Source organism: Chaetura pelagica, unplaced genomic scaffold (assembly GCF_000747805.2).
Source record: "Chaetura pelagica isolate M959 unplaced genomic scaffold, ChaPel_1.0 scaffold309, whole genome shotgun sequence".
NCBI lineage: Eukaryota > Metazoa > Chordata > Aves > Apodiformes > Apodidae > Chaetura > Chaetura pelagica.
In genome coordinates this window covers 639,482-657,595 of record NW_009954547.1, presented here as the reverse complement: position 1 = coordinate 657,595, position 18,114 = coordinate 639,482, and the positions used below count along the sequence as shown (strand labels likewise).

General features: G+C 44.6%; 1 protein-coding gene across 2 annotated transcripts; it reads right to left on the bottom strand.

Annotated features, from left to right (window-relative positions):
- Positions 1-956: 956 nt before the first annotated feature.
- On the bottom strand, positions 957-16,779 carry TBC1D24 (TBC1 domain family, member 24). Of its 2 annotated transcripts, XM_010005042.1 has the most exons (7): positions 15,821-16,779; positions 13,095-13,112; positions 7,898-8,056; positions 6,911-6,974; positions 3,430-3,525; positions 2,778-3,012; positions 957-1,222 (listed from the first exon to the last, which is right to left on the bottom strand). In XM_010005042.1, the coding sequence occupies exons 1-7, from the start codon at positions 16,777-16,779 to the stop codon at positions 1,068-1,070; spliced, it is 1,686 nt and encodes a 561-aa protein (XP_010003344.1). In that variant the 3' UTR covers positions 957-1,067. The 2 variants fall into 2 exon arrangements, with proteins under 2 accessions (XP_010003344.1, XP_010003345.1); XM_010005043.1 differs by lacking the exon at positions 13,095-13,112.
- Between the last annotated feature and the right edge of the window lie 1,335 nt (positions 16,780-18,114).

The following is an 18,114-nucleotide window of genomic DNA, read 5'->3' as shown; positions in this document are numbered from 1 at the left end:
TTCCCTTTATTTTATTTTTTGTGGTAAAAGTTTTTACTAGCAAATTACCTACTGAGGCTTTGAGAGTATCCTGTTGTATGCCCTGGAATAGTCATCTGATGACATGGAGAAATAGGGTCACCCAGACTTCTCCTGGGAAACTCATCCACTCCCAGAATAATATTACAGAGAAGATTTCCCTCCCACCTCCCTTCACTTCCTAATGGGGAGAGCACTAAGCCTCTGTTATCACAACACCCAATTCCCCAGGTGTAGGGATATCAGCACAGTTTCTCTCAGGTTTAAAGCTCCATTTCAGCTTCCAGGAAAGATGAAGAAAGGGAAGTTTCTGAGCACTGCATCTACGCTCTGGCCTTCAGCTGCCTGAAGCACGAGCCAGTTTGAAGTCACGATACTGATATGGAACACGAATGTAAACAAAATGAAGCCTTTGAGATATAATTGTCCAGCCTGGATGCCTTCCTCAGAGGCAGACTCCTTAAAGAGATGCAACTGGAATGTGTCAGGGTTCAGGTAGAAGGAGAAGGTTAAGTAGCAATCAGGTTCTTGCACGAATGGAGGGGCTGTCATCACTTATAAAATGGTTCAAACAACATCTGCTTGTGGCAGGGACATGTTTTATCAACTGCTGTTCTGCCTCAAGTGTGAGGTCCTAACATTCCCTGTGAGCAGACATTTGATATCACTAGTTCAGGGCAGATGCACACAGCTCTGCAGAGCACCTCAGCCAGCTCTGAGCCCTTGAGGGACTGCACCAAACTGCAAAGCTGCCCTGCCATATGGACTGGTGTCCAGTCAGGATGGCTTGGAACCATTTATTTTTACCTAATAACAGGACCTGAATCCAGATTGCCAGAGGAAAAGGGCTAAGGAGTTGATCCAATATATTATTTCACCTTGAACTCTCTTAAATAAAATAAGAGTAAACAACTAAACCCTGCATTCAAGTGCACCACTTAGTGATTACTAAAAACACTGGGCCCAGCAGAAATGACATTCTTCTGCATTAGAATTTGCCTTGGGAATCCTAGGACATTGGAAAAACTAGTTGATTAATGATAGTCACATCAACCATTCATGGTGTCCCTGAAGCCCCACACCTCCAAGACAGAGATCTGGAAGCTTTCAGAGCATAATGGCTGATTATTGAAAGTATTGCAGTGGCTGGTTCTTCCATGGTTCAGATCTGCATCGAGGTAAAGAGCCTGCCCATCACCACCTCCTGTGAAGAGACAGAGACAAGTGTAAGGGTGTCACTTCTTAGCATGGGAAACTGCTATATCACAGAATCACAGAATTTTTTGAGTTGGAAGGGACCTTAAAGATCATCGAGTTCCAACCCCCTGCATGGGCAGGGACACCTCCCACTAGAACAGGCTGCTCAGAGCCCCATCCAACCTGCCCTTGGACACCTCCAGGGGAGAAGCCCCCACAACATCTCTGGGCATCCTGCTCCAGTGTCTCACCATCCTTACATTGAAGAATTTATGCCTGATCTCTAACCTAAATCTCTCTTCCTTCAGCTTAAAACCATTACCCCTTGTCCCCTCTCTGCAAGCCCCTGTAAAAAGACCCTCCCCAGAGGATCATTTTTGTGACCCTTCTCTGGACAAGTTCCAACAGCTCCACATCTTTCTTCTGCTGGGACCACCAGACCTGGACACAGTATCTAGGTGAGGTCTGACTAGGGCAGAGCAGAGGGGCAGAATCGCCTCTCTCGATCTGCTGGCCCCACTTCTTTCCATACAGCCCAGGATGGAGTTTGCCTTCTGGGCTGCAACTGCACATTGGTGGCTCCACTAGTACACCCAGGTTCTTTTCCACAGGGCATATATGTGTGTGTGTAGGAAGCCCTAAGTGATGATTGCTTGGTGCCTTCAGCAGTAAGAGTATGAGCACAAGCATGGCTTTTGGATGACACTATGGGAACTGGGTAAATTGTTTTACATTAAAAAAAAAAAAAAAGTAATGCAAATCAGTAAGAACTAGAAGCCTGACTCAAATACCTGCATTTAAGATTTGTTTTTTCGGTGCTGGAGGATCTTGGAAGCTATGAATTCTCTATGTTCCCTCCAGTAAAGAAAAAACAAATAATCAGTCAAAAATCAAAGCTGGGAGAAGAACAAGACCAGAACAAGATATGATGATCAAAACAAGATACGATAATTCAGAAGACAAGTTTGGTCTTCTAAATCATTATAAAGCTTGTCAGAGTTCAAAGCAGTTTGATCATCTGCTTCTAGTAAGAGAATACAGCAAAGTGAAATAAAATTCAGTAGACACTTGGTGTTACAGAGGAAATCTGGCTATTTGCTCTCCCAACAAGGGTGAAGTCAAGCTTTTTGGGAAAAGGATGATTAAAAAGATTATTTTATACCTGTTCCTTGTAAATCCCACCTAGGTGACAACCCTACTTTTTACAAAAGTTAGAAGCCCCACAGATTAAATCAAGTTCCAGGAGAATTAAAATGTTTGTTTACCTCATGTTTCAAAAGCCTCAGTGCAAAGCAAGTTACTCTTCAAGAAGTGTTTCTCACTGTGAGTTGTGTGGAGGGATGGCTGTGCTTACAGCTTACTCTTAAATACTCTTACTCTAAAATGCTTGACATCCAAGTTTTCCCATTAAAAAAATCTATTAGGTAATAATACCAGGTTTTGGCCACTTTCATCTCAAGCTGTAGTGACACTGAAATACATCTATTTTAACTCTAGGTGACTCTCTAAGGTGGGTAGGAAAGGCTGGTAGGATATATGCTCCATTTCTCATCCTGTCTTACCTATAATGATGCATTCACTGCTGCCAGCCATGAACATGGAGGCTGTTTTGGAAGGCAAGTTGAAGTGCCGAGCTGCTAAGAAGGGGGAAAGGCGATCTGAGGGGTCTGACAGAACAGTGCTAGAGGAGAGGGTGCTGGAAGCTGGTGAGGAATGATTTTCTGGCTCTGAACCAGTTGTGGCCAGTTCTGGGTGTTTTATGATCACCCACTCATAGCGTTCCACTTCTGGCTGCAGCTGCAGAGGGGCAGAGAAGAGCAAAGCATTAGTTTGTGCACACACACTGCACAGCAAAGAACGTCCAAGCCCCTCAGACTCCATCCACAAAATGTGGTAAAGATTGGATCAAACTGCCTTTTAGGCCAGATATTATTTTCTTTCTTTCTACCTTTGCTTTTTAGATGATTGAAGGAATGATGAAGTGTTTTCTCAGTTAGGTTATTATATTTTTTAAGAAAACAGACTGTGCAAGAGGCAAAATAGGGGTTTACAAAAAGGTGAAAAGTAAAACTTTTAAATTTAATTAAAATTTTAACAGCTTTATAACCCTGAAGGGCAGATAATCCAGCCTGTTCAAGTGGAGGGGAAGTAGGACTCACACCAGAACAGCTGTCCTGCCTGGCTTCTGGGTAGCAGCAACACAATTGTACTTACTCTAAATACGAAGCACTCCCCAGTTCCAAAGAAACTCAGCTTGTTCCCTCCCCGCCGGCGCTCGCTCCAGTCAGTTGACAGAAAAGCTCCACAGACCTGGCAGAAACAGGACGTCATGAGGCTCTGCCCTGCTGTCATCTGCTGGTGGGCACCCTTACTTCCTAAAAGTTTCATAAATTGTTTCACATCTCGGAGACCATAAAGGAGAAAGGTTCCAACATAACCCCAGGCACCAACACACAAGTCACTACAAATTTGCACAGCGTGACTTCCTCTTCCTTGTTTGGGCACCCAAAGCCACAGTGCTGCAACAAGGTACAGCATGAGCAGTTCTGCTTTAACATCTTCTCAAGCCTTGGTGGCTTTCTCTGTTTCAAACTGTAGGTTAAATTCAGCTTAGCCAAGCCAATGCTGGACCAGCTCAGATATTTAAAGCAGCCTATTCAAGCAGCATGAGGTTCACTAGTTTCCCATGAAGAAAAACAGCCTGAGAGGGCTGAGCTTTTCTTTGGAGTCCTTTTTTTTGCCCTAGAAGAATTTCTCACCACCAGCAACCAGCATCACTGCCAAGTGGACACAAACCAAACAATGAAGCTCTGGGCATGGGATGAAGGCAACCCTGCACTTTTTCCCAGAAATTATGGTTAAACAGAATTGTTCTAAGGTACATATGCTGTTCAGCCACCACTAGCATTACAAGCAGAGCTCCTAGGACAAAGTTACTGAAGTGCAGGGTTTTTTAACATAGATTTTTAATATAGATTAATATAAATTGTGTGTATAAACAAAATGATGACTCAGAACTCCACGTGATCTGATGTGCACAAAGTACATGAGAGCCAGACAATTAGGAGGTGAATTTTCTTCTTTCTAAAGTGTAACTATAGACAAATGACTAAAGGGTGAACTTAATCCTTTGCAAAACAACAAACACAAAACAAAAAACCCCTCATACTTTTCTCCTACCTTTTTTTTTTTTTGTTAGGACTATGGTGAAGGCTTTTTGTTTGTTTGCTTGCTTGAGGGGAAAGAAATATAAAAACCAGCATCACTAACAATATTAGACTTTTGACATGATTTGGACAAGAAGCATAATAATAATAAATAATTATTTCCCCTCTTCCCTTTAGATACCACGGGCACTCTGTAAGCAACTGGCACATCAACACAGGCCTGGGATGGCCAGAAACCTTACACAGAACTATACAGTCATAGAATTATTAAGGTTGGAAAAGACCTTCAAGACCATCAAGTCCAACCATCCACCCTACAACCCCCAACCACTAAATCATCTCCCTCAGCACCACGTCCACCCCTTTTTTTTAACATATCCAGGGACAGTGCCTCCACCACCTCCCTGGGCAGCCTGTTCCAAGACCTCACCACTCTTTCTGGAAAGAATTCTTTTCTAATATCAAATCTGAACCTCCCCTGGTGCAACTTGACCCCGTTTCCTCTTGTCCTGTATTTGGTCACCAGGGAGAAGAGCCCAACACCCACCTCAAGTGCCTCCTCTCAGGCACTTGTAAAGAGCAATGAGGTCTCCCCTCTATCCTGTGCTGCCCATACCTGGCCCCAGTGGTCGCGGTGCAGCCTCCCCAAGGCTGAGTAGAGGAGCAGGATCAGCCCCCTGGTCCTGCTGGTCACACTGTTCCCAATGCAGGCCAGGATGCTGGTGGCCTTCTTGGCCACCTGGGCACACTGCTGGCTCATGTGCAGCTGCTGCCAACCAGCACCCCCAGGTCCCTCTCTGCTGGGCAGCTCCAGCCGCTCCTCCCCAAGCCTGGAGAGCTGCTGGGGTTGCTGTGGCCCAAGTGCAGGACCCAACATTTGGCTTTGTTGGAACTCCTGCCATTGGCCTTGGCCAAGCCTGTCCAGATTCCTCTGCAGAGGCCCCCTGCCCTCGAGCAGAGGAAACAGCTATGGAACAGCCTGAAGCATCAGCATCAAGTAGATGCAAAGAAAAGAAGAAATGGGCTTGTTTCAGGGCCAGTCAGCCTGCAGGAACATAAGCAGAAACATAAGCCCACAGGCTGCCATAAAAGCTTAAGATTACACAAAGAATATTTAGAAGTCATGCCCAGTGGCATGAACAAGTAGGGCTGGTTACAGGAAACACCTACATGCCTTCCTTCAGGGTCGTGGGAAGCCTTCTTGTTCTATGCATTATCTTTTTTAAACAAGCATGAGATGTAGCTAATGTTTCTGTTTTCACATTATGTTATCCAATATTGTCACACAGAGTGGAGCAGAGAACCAACACTCACTAGATAAGGCACCTCTATCTACTCCTCCTCAGGTTCTCACAGCTTTCTTGTTGTATCTTTTTTTGTTTCCACCTTATGTAGTCAAATATTATTGATCCTGTTTAAATTCTGCTACTTTCTCTCCTCATATCCTGGTGAAAATGAAAGTATCTTCTACAAACCATGAGGTTCTTAACACAATTCCACAGCCTCTCCCTCTAATTTGGCAATTAAGAGTCTGCCCTGGAGCTCAGTGAGTTAACCCACATCACTTAAAAGAGAAGGAATAGCTGACCAAGACCTAGTTTACAAGATTTACCCAAGAATTCAAAGTCACAGAATCACAGAATGGTGGAGGTTGAAAGGGACCTCTGGAGATCACCTAGTCCAAACCCCTTCTAGAGCAGGATCACCTAGAGCAGATCCCACAGGAACACATCCAGGTGGGTTTGGAATGTCTCCAGAGAAGAAGATTCCACAACGCTTCTGGGCAGCTTGTTCCAGGGCTCTGTTACCCTGAGGGTAAAGAAGTATTTTCTTATCTTTAAGTTAAACTTCCTGTTTACCAGTTTGTGCCCATTGCCCCTTGTTCTGCCACTGGACACCACTGAGAAGAGGCCCCATCCTCCTGACACCCACCTTTAGATATTTATAAATATTAATGAGATCCCCGCTCAGCCTCCTTTAAGCTTAACAGCCCCAGCTCTCACAGCCTTTCCTCACAGGGCAGATTCTCCAGTCCCTTCATCATCTTTGTGGCCAGTGCTGGACTCTCTTCAGTAGTTCCTTGTCCTTCATGAACTGGGGAGCCCAGAACTGCACAGAGTGCTCCAGGTGAGGCCTCACCAGGGCAGACTAGAGGTGGAGGAGAACCTCCCCTGACCTGCTGGCCACACTCCTCTTAATGCACCCCAGGATGGCACTGGCCTTCTTGGCTGAGAGGGCACATTCAGTCAGCCTGTTGTCCACCATGACCCCCAGGTCTTTTTCTCCAGAGCTGCTTTCCAGCAGGTCATCCCCTAACTGGCACTGGTGCATGGGGTTGTTCTTCCCCAGATGGAGTCCCTTAATCAACAAACGGAAGCATTTAAAGCATTTAAAAAACCCAAACCAACCCCCCAAGCAGTTTCTGGTCCCTTGCTTCTTCGTGTTACTACAGACAGTTGTGGTTTGCAACACAGTGTCACAGAACTGCCTAAAACCTAATTTAATCAGTTGCCTGTCACCTTACTCACCTCTTTTGCTGTGGTCTTGATGAGGAGCAGAGTTGGTTCGTGTCCCTCATTGTGAGAATAGAACCTGAAGTGCAGAGTACACAAAAATGAGCACTCAGCTACCACCAACTGCAGTTCTTTTCCTCCTTGATACCAGGCACCTCCTCCTTCCACTGATGGCAAAAAAAAACATCTGAAGACTGAGCACACTCCTGCAAGTGCTTTCTACACTGTAAGTAACAGTGAGTACAAACAAGTAGTTGCTCTCTACTCAGTTCCGTGTTTATGACTCTGCAGAATAACTAGATGACTAACTAGCACAGCAGTGGCATTTAACAGCATTTGGAACTAAGGCAACCTAAAGGAAGTTGTGTCTTGAGGACTGATGGTTGTGTCTGAAGAACTTCTGGGTTTCATAGAAAACCATTGCTGCATTCCTTCTGTCTGCTTTTGCTTTTCCTCACAGACACACAGGGCTGGGTCAGCACAGCTCTTCCCACTTCACTACCTCAATTGCAGATGTCAAAGTCATTATTAGGAGCTATAGGATTAAAGTTTTCTGTGCCAAGTGCAATAAGAACTCCTATGTAGCTTATCCCATTTTAAAAACAACAACCATAGACAAAGGAATCCCCAGTTTGCAGTTCCCTCATTCTCTGGATCAGTTGGAATGTGGTTACCTGCCAAAGGAGCTTGCAGAGCCACCACCGAGTTAAAACATTCAAAGCCAGGGAGGAATGAACCAGCCTCAGAGCAGCATATTCTGTGAACTGATGCAAGTTTTACTTTTCAAACTGGTCCTGGACAATTTAAAGTGGTTTGCTATGTTCTGACACTTGAAGTATCCTGATCAAATGATGAAGCCAATAGGAATTTGTCACATTTACATTCCTTCCCTAATAATATCCTTCAGATCAAGCTCTGATGAGGCTTTCCCTTTTTTGTCAATCCAGTGAACAGTTCACCAGTTGCTCTTTTTTGCCCTAGAGTGGGGAAGGTTCTCCTTACCTGCTCAGGCTGCAGCCATGTTCCAAGGTGGTGAAAAGCAGGAGGGGCTGGCAAAGTGCAAATCGCTCTGGGATCCATGACCAGATATCCCGCATCTCTTTCACACTGACTATTTCAGACTTGAAGTTCTCAGCATGAACTGCTAAGTGCACGTTCTGCCTGTGAAATACAAGATGAGACACTAAGAAACAATAATGTAGCAACAAAACCAGTTTTGCATTACTGGACAGTAATATACAAAGACAGCTGAACACTACAAACGCCTACTACATAGACTATTGATCAAAGCTGCAGCCTGTTGTGTCAGAAGTCCCTGACAGTGAAGATAATAAACTCCTGCAGTTTAATATAAACCTGGAGAGGTGGTGATCTGCCCTGCCTGAAATACCTGGAGCCATTTCTCTGTGTGGCAGCTGTGGCCTGCACCTTTACATACAAAAGCCATAGCTGTGAGCCAGCTAAGATGGCTCAAATTATATTTGCAAACAAATCAAATTATATTTGCTGGTTGAGACAGTCTCACTGGCACTAGTATTTAAGCACAGAGAGCAGAACATCTAAAGAAACAGCCAGAAGATAGAAGGAAAAGGTAGTATTTTTTCCCCCTCGGAGGTCCTGCCTGTATTAGGGAATTAGAGAACTGCTAACACCCTCTAAATCTTAGAGGACTCAGCATTACCAGGCTAAGTAATTTTAATCCAAGGCAAATATTTACAGCATGTAATTACCAATGACTTACTTTCATTAGGAATCAAAGAAGTTCCCATCTCCATGGTTATTAACAGAGCCTGAAAACATGACACCCACTGGAAAGCAAGCCCTCACACCTCCAAAGGGTCTGATACAATTATACAAACTGATTCATGGCTTTGAAACACTCAAAGGTAATAATAATAATCACTGTCATCATCATCCTAGCCAGCCTTAATGTCTCAGATTAAATAAGCACATAAACTCAGAGCCTGGGGATTAAACAAGTGTTATTGCAGCCTTGGCTGATGCTAAAGACTTTGAGAATCCAAAGGGACAGGCAGGTAGGTGTGGGATGGCACAGGCTGGCAGAAGACACTACCCTCCTGGGCAGCTGTTAGTTCAGTGAAGCTTCAGGAGTTTGTTGCATGCAAGGCCAGTTTCAACTACTTGCAAACTGCTGCTGTTTGGGTTGGCTTTTTTTTTTTTTTTTTTTTTTGACAATAGCACATTTCTTCCCTCTCTGTTTCATGGAACATAAAGCAGAGCTCAGAACTGCCCCTCAGCCTGTATCTGAACAGCTCACCTTGCTCCCCACAACACACACTCAATGTGCTTTATTACCAAGAAATGAGCAGCACTCACACTGCTTGTTAGTGGTGCCAGGCTGGAGACACTGGGAAATGCTTTCTGAAATTTACTGTAGCTGCCTCTGGGACGTGACCTTTTGGAGCAACTACACTGAACTACTCGGGCTCTGAACCTCACTGTAACTTTTCTTTTCTGTCTGTTCCTTCTCCTGACTCCCAGGAACTGCTGATTTAAGGACGTTCCTACCGAGACCTCCTTGAGCCTCTCTTCAGCAGTACTGATGTAGTGCATCACTGTCACTGTCTTCCTACAAGGTTTCCATGTAGGTAAAATAATAGAATCATAGAATCATTAAGGTTGGAAGGGACCTTCAAGATCCAACCCTGCCATGAGCAGGGAACCCTCCCACTAGGCCAGGTTGCACAAAACCTTGTCCAACCTGGCCTTAAAAACCTCCAGGGATGGGGCATCAACAACCTCCCTGGGCAACCCATTCCAGTTCCTCACCACCCTTAGAGGGAAGAATTTCTTCCTAATATCTAACCTAAATCTCCCCTCACTCAGTTTAAAACCATTGCCAATATCACCTTTGCAAAGAGATCTTTCCGATTTACTAGAAAGCATTTACCATTGCCATTTAAAACTACTCCAGGCATGCTGCTCCTGCCCCTTAAATATAATGGCAAAGAATTTTATATTTAATGTCACAAACCAGTTAGTAAAACCTAGATGGCAGCTTGACCAAAGATTTGGAAATAAAATAATCTGCTGTTTCCCAGTTATAAACCACAGCTGCAGAAGAGTGACACCTGATCCTGTGTTGAGACCACTGGCAACACACAGCCTGCACCCACAACACTGGGTGTCTTCACAGGTTTTTGAGGGGGACTTTCAGAAAATTACAACTAGAGTTAGAAATATCTAACCTGTACTCATCCTCTCATTTTTTACAGTATTTCTCTGATGACAATGAAAATCATCTTCAGTGGGTTAGCTGCTCATCCAAGTAGAGGATGACTGAAAAATAATAGCTCACAAGTTAGCTAAAAAAAAACTTCAACAAACCAAACATTTTGGTTAATATTGTTTGATGAACATGAAGTTTAGCTTTCAGCACACCAGAGGACTTTCAGGGTTATCTGGTAAAAAAACAGCTTTAAGAGAAAACCAAATTTGGACTGGCACTGCATTCAAATCTATCACTAGAACAGAACAAACTCATTAAGATTTTCCCTTGCATTAGTGTTTTCCTCTATTCTTCATGTTGTCTTATTGGGCTCAGCATGACAACTTTCTACTGATTGCTGATATCGGAATAACGGAATCCCAGACTGGTTTTGGGTTGGAAAGGACCTTCAAGATCATCTATTCCCAACCCCCTGCATGGGCAGGGACACCTCCCACCAGCCCAGGTTGCTCCAAGCCCCATCCAACCTGCCCTTCAACACTGCCAGGGATGGGGCAGCCACAGCTTCCCTGGGCAACCTGTTCCAGTGTCTCACCACCCTCACAGCAAAGAATTTCCTCCTAATATCTAACTCAATTCTGTCCTCTTCCAGTTTTAATCTATTTCCCCTTATCCTTTCACTACAAACCCTTGCAAAAATTTCCTCCTCAGCCTTCCTGTAGCCCCTTCAGACACTGGAAGGCCACTACAAGGTCTGCCCAGAGCCTTCTCTTCTCCAGGCTGAACAAACCCAACTCTCTCAGCCCGTCTCTAGAGAAGAGCTGCTCCAGCCCTCTGTGAACTCCTCTGGACACACTCCAAGAGCTCCATGTCCTTCCTGTGTCATGGACTCCTGAACTGGACCCAGTACTCCAGGTGGGGTCCCACCAGAGCAGAGTAGAGGGGGAGAATCCCTTCCCTGGCCCTGCTGGTCACACTGTGCTTGATGCAGCCCAGGACACAGGTGGTTCCTGGGCTCCAGTGCACGGTGCCAGCTCATGTTGAGCTTCTCATCACCCAAAACCCCAAGTCCTTCTCCTCAGGCTGTTCTCAATCCATTCTCCACCCAGCCTGTATTTGTCCTTGGGATTGCCCCAACCAAGGTGCAGAACCTTGCACTTGGCCTTGTTGAACCCCATGAGGTTGGCATGGGCCCACACCTCTAACCTGTCCAGGTCCCTCTGGATGGCCTCCCTTTCCTCCAGCATGTGGACCTCACCACACCGCTTGGTGTCATCAGCAAACTTGCTGAGGGGGCATCAGTCCCACTGTCCATATTGCTGACAAAGATGCTAAACAGCACTGGCCCCAGTACTAACCCTTGAGGAACACCACCTGTCTCTATTTGGACATGGAGCCATTGACCACTACTCTCTGAGTGAGACCATCTAAGACTTGTTCATTTGTTCATCTTCAAAGACATTTTCAATTGCTATTATCCCAAAGGAAATTAGTTTTAGAAAAGTAGCACAATTTAACTGTTTAATTAAGCAGCTTATTTGCTATTTTTATACAGATGTTGTTTCTACAGCTGTATCATTAATAGAATGTGCTGCAGAGACCTCAGAGTTCCTGAAGATAAAGCCAATGGTGAAGACATGGTAACAGCTGCCACAGTGGATGTGTGTTCCAAAACAAATCCCACACTCCCAGGCATGACTCACTGAGTTATATATTCCTGTTTTACCTTGTTTTGGGTCATATCTTCCAGGACCTTCATTATCTTTAAAATTCATTATAATTTCTGTTGAGAAACAACAGTGTGGCAGAAGTGACACAAGCTGTGTGTGCTGCATAAACTTGAGCCCTAATCCTGTCTTGAGATCAGTGTCACCAGACACACTGCATCTGCCTGAGTCCCCTCAAACCCAAGCTATGTACTTCCTAGCACAAATCAAGGCTTTCTGCTGCTTTCAGAACATTGTAATTAGAATAAAATAATACATGGGTGTTGAAGATCTGCTGGGCTGGAATTGGCAGCCTGAGGATTTATTAGAGGTAAAATCCTCAACACAGTATATGACATGAAACATGCTTTGCTGAGGCCCATAAGGTGTTCTTTCAGACATGAAAACATAAGGGAATTCCAATTTTTATTTTATAAATTAGTACAAATGTTAGTGTGCATCACTCACTAAAGTTAACTCAGGGCACCTGCAACAAGGCCAGAAGGTTCTCAAAGGCATTAATCCAAACCTCTACTTCTGTGGTACTCTATACTCACAGGGCAGCCCTTCTCCTTTCCAAGTTCTCTGCTGATCAGGTATCACAATCCACTGTGTTTTGTTCTTTAAGATTTGCTTTTCAAGCCAAGACTTGATGAATGACTTCATTAACCATTAATGCTATATGGCTGAGTGACTCTGACCTCCTTGACACAGGAACACAGTCTGTCTTCTTGCCTCTACAAAAAACCCCAACTACCTAAAAATAAATCTAATCTAGCAAAAATATAGACAAGTCACTTTTAGGAGCGTGCCAAGTTGAGTTCAGTCCAACATCTTTCCAATTACCTGTGGAATGCTTGCAAAGAAGTAAAAAAGTTCAGCATGTCTCACATCTCTTGCAATGGCAGAGACAGGTTTGGATGTGGGACAACACCCAGCAGTTCTGATAATGTTACTGGAGGGGTTTTAAAAAAACAACACCTTTTCTACCAGTGTAGAAAGGCTTATTATGCTTTAAATTATTTAAATTATTATTTAAATTAAATTATGCTTTTCCATTCTGGAAAAAACATACTGTTGTATGGAAGTGCAAAGTAGCTGGGCCTGTGAACCCTTATCCCACAGCCTTGCAGGTGCTTTGAGGTAACTTTGCAGAAGTTTATTCAGGAGATGTTACACAGCAATTGGATGCTGGAATTGCTGCCCTGCTGCTCCTGCCCCAACACTGACAGCCCGGGGATAAATAACCAGCCAATGACAGAAGAAACAAGCAATGTGCAAAGATTCAAGTATTTTAACCTACCTTTTGGGAGATGCAACACTGCAAACAGGAGGGGTGCAGTGGAGATGGAAGTGACAGAAGGAGAATGTATAAAGAGAAAGACAAAAAAAGATAGAAACAATCAGTGATTTCCTACATCCATGACAAAGGGAATGAAAGGAGCCTGGAGAGAAACCAAGTGAAGTTTGATTAGAATCACCAACCACGAGAAAAACAAAAAGACAGGTTAAAATACTTCTTTCCTACTCCTACTTACATTTCTGTTTTTGCTACCTGCTTGCAGTTAGCTGACTGGAAAATAATTCATCATCTCCTTGCACAGGCCAAACACATCCGAACAGGAGAACTCACTCACAGCCTACTGAGGACTGGAGAGAAACTAATTTCTCCAGCACCACATCTGCCCACGCTGGGATCCAAACTGAGCCAAGTTCACAGCAGCACTGTGCCAGGGATAGAGAAGTTTCAGTATGTTTACAAAAGCAGTCAAGAGAGGATAATAGTTTTTCACTAGCAACCCTGCCTGGTGAGGCAGTAACTGCTGGTGTTATTTGGATAGAAATTTCCATCACTGTTCTTCTGAGCAGGAACACCTTTATGGCTTTTAACACAGCAGAAGTGGCTGGGATTTTTGTGGTTGGGTGGGGTTTTTTATTTAGTTTTGTTTTTTTAAATTTATTTTAAAAATTTATTTAAAGTTTTCATTCTGTTGCAGAATAATTTACTCAGAAAGGATATTACAGCTCTCCTGAACTTCAACACATTGAAAGCATTGATACTTCTGGTTGTTAGTCCCAGGTACAATGGTCTGAACTCTACCCCATGTGACATTCCAGTGGCTAAAGGCCTTGAAATATTTGAATAATAGAATCATGGGATGGTTTGGGTTGGAAGTGACCTTAAAGATCATGTACATCCAACCCCTTGCCATGGGCAGGGACACCTCCCACCAGACCAGGCTGCTCATCCAACCTGCCCTTAAACACTTCCAGGGATGGGGCAGCCGCAACTTCCCTGGACAACCTATTCCTGACAGAGAAGTCTCTTCTAGGATAAGAGCAAAATAAAGCATAAGTGAATTGTAAACCAAACTGTGAGTCCAAAAATAAAATGTTGGAAAAGTCTAGAAGAAACTTTACATGAATGTCCTGGTTTAAGCCAGGATTAAGTCAATTTTCCTTTTACTGATTTTTAATTTTTTTTTCTTCAGCAAGCTTTCTTTTAACTAGTCACAGTGTGTTCTAACTAAGACTGATGAGAACAGGATGTTTTTGTAACTGCTGGGGCTTCAAGCTGGCACCTTCACTCTGCCTGCTCAGATGCTACAGGGAGATCTCTGACCCCCCGCAGGAGGCTGAGTTAGACAGACAGCAAAACTGGCCAGAGAGATTCCATTCCACGGAGCTACGTGAGCTCAGAGGAAGGACAGAGAGCACACAAGACAACTTCCTTCCTATTTCTTCTTCCCTTCTCCTCCACCCATGGCTGGCATCTGGGGAGGACTCCCTCCATCCCTCCCCGGGGACCCCCAGGCTCCAGTTCTCCTGACCCTCATCACTCTCTGTTTTCTCCAGCTGCTCCGGGATTTTCCAGGACTGTTCCAGCTCAGAAGATGCTGTGGGAGTTGCTGGGCTGGGGGGAGGCGAGAGGCTTTTGCACATATCTGAACACATTTGTATATAACTGTAGATATTTTCCTGTATCATTAGTGTTTAATTAAAGCTGTGTAGTTTAGTTTTCAAACCAGCCAAGTCTCTCTCTTTTTCTCTCTCTCCTTCCCCACCTGGGTGGGAGGGGGAGGGGATTGAGAGCATTGTTGTCAAACTGAGTCAAACGGTGACAGGAGGCCTCAGGCTTGTGGTTCTATAAGCATGGAGAGGTCTTTCAGCTAAGTTTTTTATTACTGTAGTTTTTACTATCACACTGGAGCAGGATTTCATTTACTGGTTTCACAGTTGGTTTTTCCTCCCCTAATTTCTAAAAAGAATTTGTGTTGCTGCAATCATCTTTGGATCAGGATCACCACTCTCCTCTTCCACGGCTCTTTCAAAATCATTATTTCTAATAGTACATGAAACTATCACAAAATAGGTCAACTCCTACCTATGATTACCATACTGTTGGCTTTCAGTAGGCTTGTGGTCACACTAATTTTAAATGTAACCTGTAAATAAAACTTACAACTTCCTAGCTCTGTTGAAATAACTCCCCAGTTAAGCAAAAGGTTCCCGGTTGTTTAAGTGTTTCCCTACTTACACTGAAGAAACTGCTGAATTCACAGCACTGGGAAGCACCAAAGTGACATTTTATACAACTAATCTCATATCTAAGAATTACTTTCCACATTTGTTTGTGTGCTTTTCTTCCAAATAATTTATCAGTACTTCTTCCAGCTTTGCTACAATGCCTTTCAGTTTCAGTAGCTTGTGAAAGACACTTTTGACATACAATACTTTTAGCTTACAGGTACCTGTAAAGAGTAATTATAAATTCAGCACTCAGTAAGCAATGAGAAACTGCTTTTCTGTTGTATCATAACATTCAGTTACACTTCTTGCTCCAAGTCCAGCAATGCTTAATTCTGGAGCTGCTGACTTTTCCTGCAGAGAAGAAAATCAGCAGAGATACCAACCAGCACACACTGGTAGAGCTCTTCTTCCCCAGCAGCCACCCAGGGCTGGCTGACTGCTCTTCGTGCTGTAAACACACAAGAGCACTCCAGCTCCCTGCAGCAAAGCCCTCCCTACCTTTTCTGTTTGACCGTGATGCCCTTCTGCTGCAAAGCCTTCTCATTGGCCATCTGCAGAAGCTGGATCTCCTTCCGTGAGAAAAGGCGGATAGCAAAGGCTTTTTCCAGAAGCCTCTCTGGAGACACTGACTTGGCAATGTCTCTCACGAAAGCTCGGATGTCCTGCTGGATGCTGTCGGATTCCATTGGCTGCCCAGCTCGGACTTTGTGAAAGAATTTCAGAAGAGCCAGTGCAACACGGTAGAGAACTTTGTAGCCCTCCACCAGAAACACATCAAAGACCCGAGCAATGTAGACCAGAGGCAGCTCCCCGAAGAGCCACCGCTGCCAGTCAGAGTACACCTCCAGCACATCCTCAGACACTGCCACCATCAGCTTATGTGCTGCCTGGCAGTACTTGTTAACCAGGTCACCAAAAGTCATGCAGGAGGACTCGAAAGCCAAGAATGTCTGATCGATGAGTCTCTTCGAGGGGTCATTGCAAGCCAGGATGCGACAGACCTGCTCAAAGCACTCTGCCTCATCCTGGCTGTAGTGGAGGAGCAAAGCTACCACAGAAGGCAGGGCTGGGCAAAATGATATGTCTGGGAACTGGTTTGCAATGCACAAGATAATCTTCCGGACTGCCCCGATGCCTTCAGCATTCAAGCAGTACGTGGGGACCAGGCTGTTATCCACAAACTCTGGCAGGGGAAGGGAGCTACTGTTACGTTTTCCAACAATCTTCACAACTATGTCCCGGTACACGTTTGCATCTGGGGTCACTGTGCGGCACGGGATGTTGCTGATCAGTTTGTGGTACACTTTGGCTCTCAGAGAGTGGTTCTTGGCCCAGTAGCCCTGCCTGGCCAGCTGCTTGAGCTCCTGGAACTCTGAGCAGGTGAGGTCCTTCGCATCCTGACTCTGGGCAGTGACATCCATTTTGTCCCAATCCACAAAGCGGTTGTATTCATCCATGGCTCCAGCAGAAGCATATCAGATGAATCCTGAGAATGGGGACCTTATTTGGTCATTAAGTGACTTGTAGCTCTTCCTGCAAAAGGAAAAGTAAAAAAAACACAGAGGCTTGAGTAACAGGCAATTTCCCATTTTCTTTAGGAACACACATGACATTCAACTTGTTCCTGCAATGCCCAAATGGTTTTCTAAAGCAAAGAAAGTTAAAGACACATGCCTTCAATTCAAACAACTCACTGAAGTAATGCATCAATTTACTGAAGTAAATTATCAATGGCCAGCCAAGAGGCTGACTCTGGGGACGTCTCCATAGGAAGTTAATCTCCCCAACTGAAGGGCCAAGCTGAGGCCTGGACCTTCATGTTTACTTCTCACTTCATAAATACCCATTGTAAAGTTGGCTCAATGTGCAATCTCTCTTTCTAGCTCTCTGGGGAAGTGACTGTTATTTATGCTACAAGGGTGTAGTCTCATGAGCAACTGACACCGTTCTAAGACTCTGTGGCCACTGACAAGTGATACTGCCCTCCTGCTAGCCACAGCCACGTGTTCTCAGCCATTCTTTGTGCTGGTACCAGCACTCATGTGGGCACACGGTCACCAAGATTACCTTGTTAATTTGGTACCATTTTTCTTTTCCATCAGATAAGGAAGATCCACAGCTGCTTGATCAGCCAGATTGGTGCCAGAAGAAAGACAAGTGCAGGACAGAATCATCCCTTCTGACTGCAGTACAGGCTCATATGAGCTTATAAACAACTTCATGAAACTGCTTCTTGATTCTCTCGAGTACCGCATTGGGCTGCTGGTCCTTCCCCCCCCACCCTTCCATGTTCAAACCACCCTCTAGAGGGCCTGCGGTCACCATCATTAGAAGATTTGAAAAGCCACACCCCTGCAACAGCACCAGGAGCTGACAGACCAGCCTCTGGCCTCTGGTTCCTCAAACCACATGGTTACAGGATCTAGCAGTTGTCTCCAGCTTTAAAGGACACTTGTATCCTAGTAGACAGCATGACTGAACCTCTAATGCCCATACCTGCATCAGCTTTTAACTCAGCAGTGCAAAACTAGCAAAGGAGATACAATAAAATGTGCTAGTAACAGCAAGCACCAGGTTTACCCAGTACTGGAATGTCTCTGCCAACATATCCTGAGTCAAATCAAAGCCAGGAAGCACGTGGCTGCTGATGCTGCACACTCTGCAAAGGCAGATCATTCCTATAAAACCCAACAGGCCTATAAAACTGTTTTGTACAATTAAGACATTATATAGAAAGGTTAAATCAACAATAGTCGATTTAACCTTTATGAGTTCAACAACAACAGCTATTG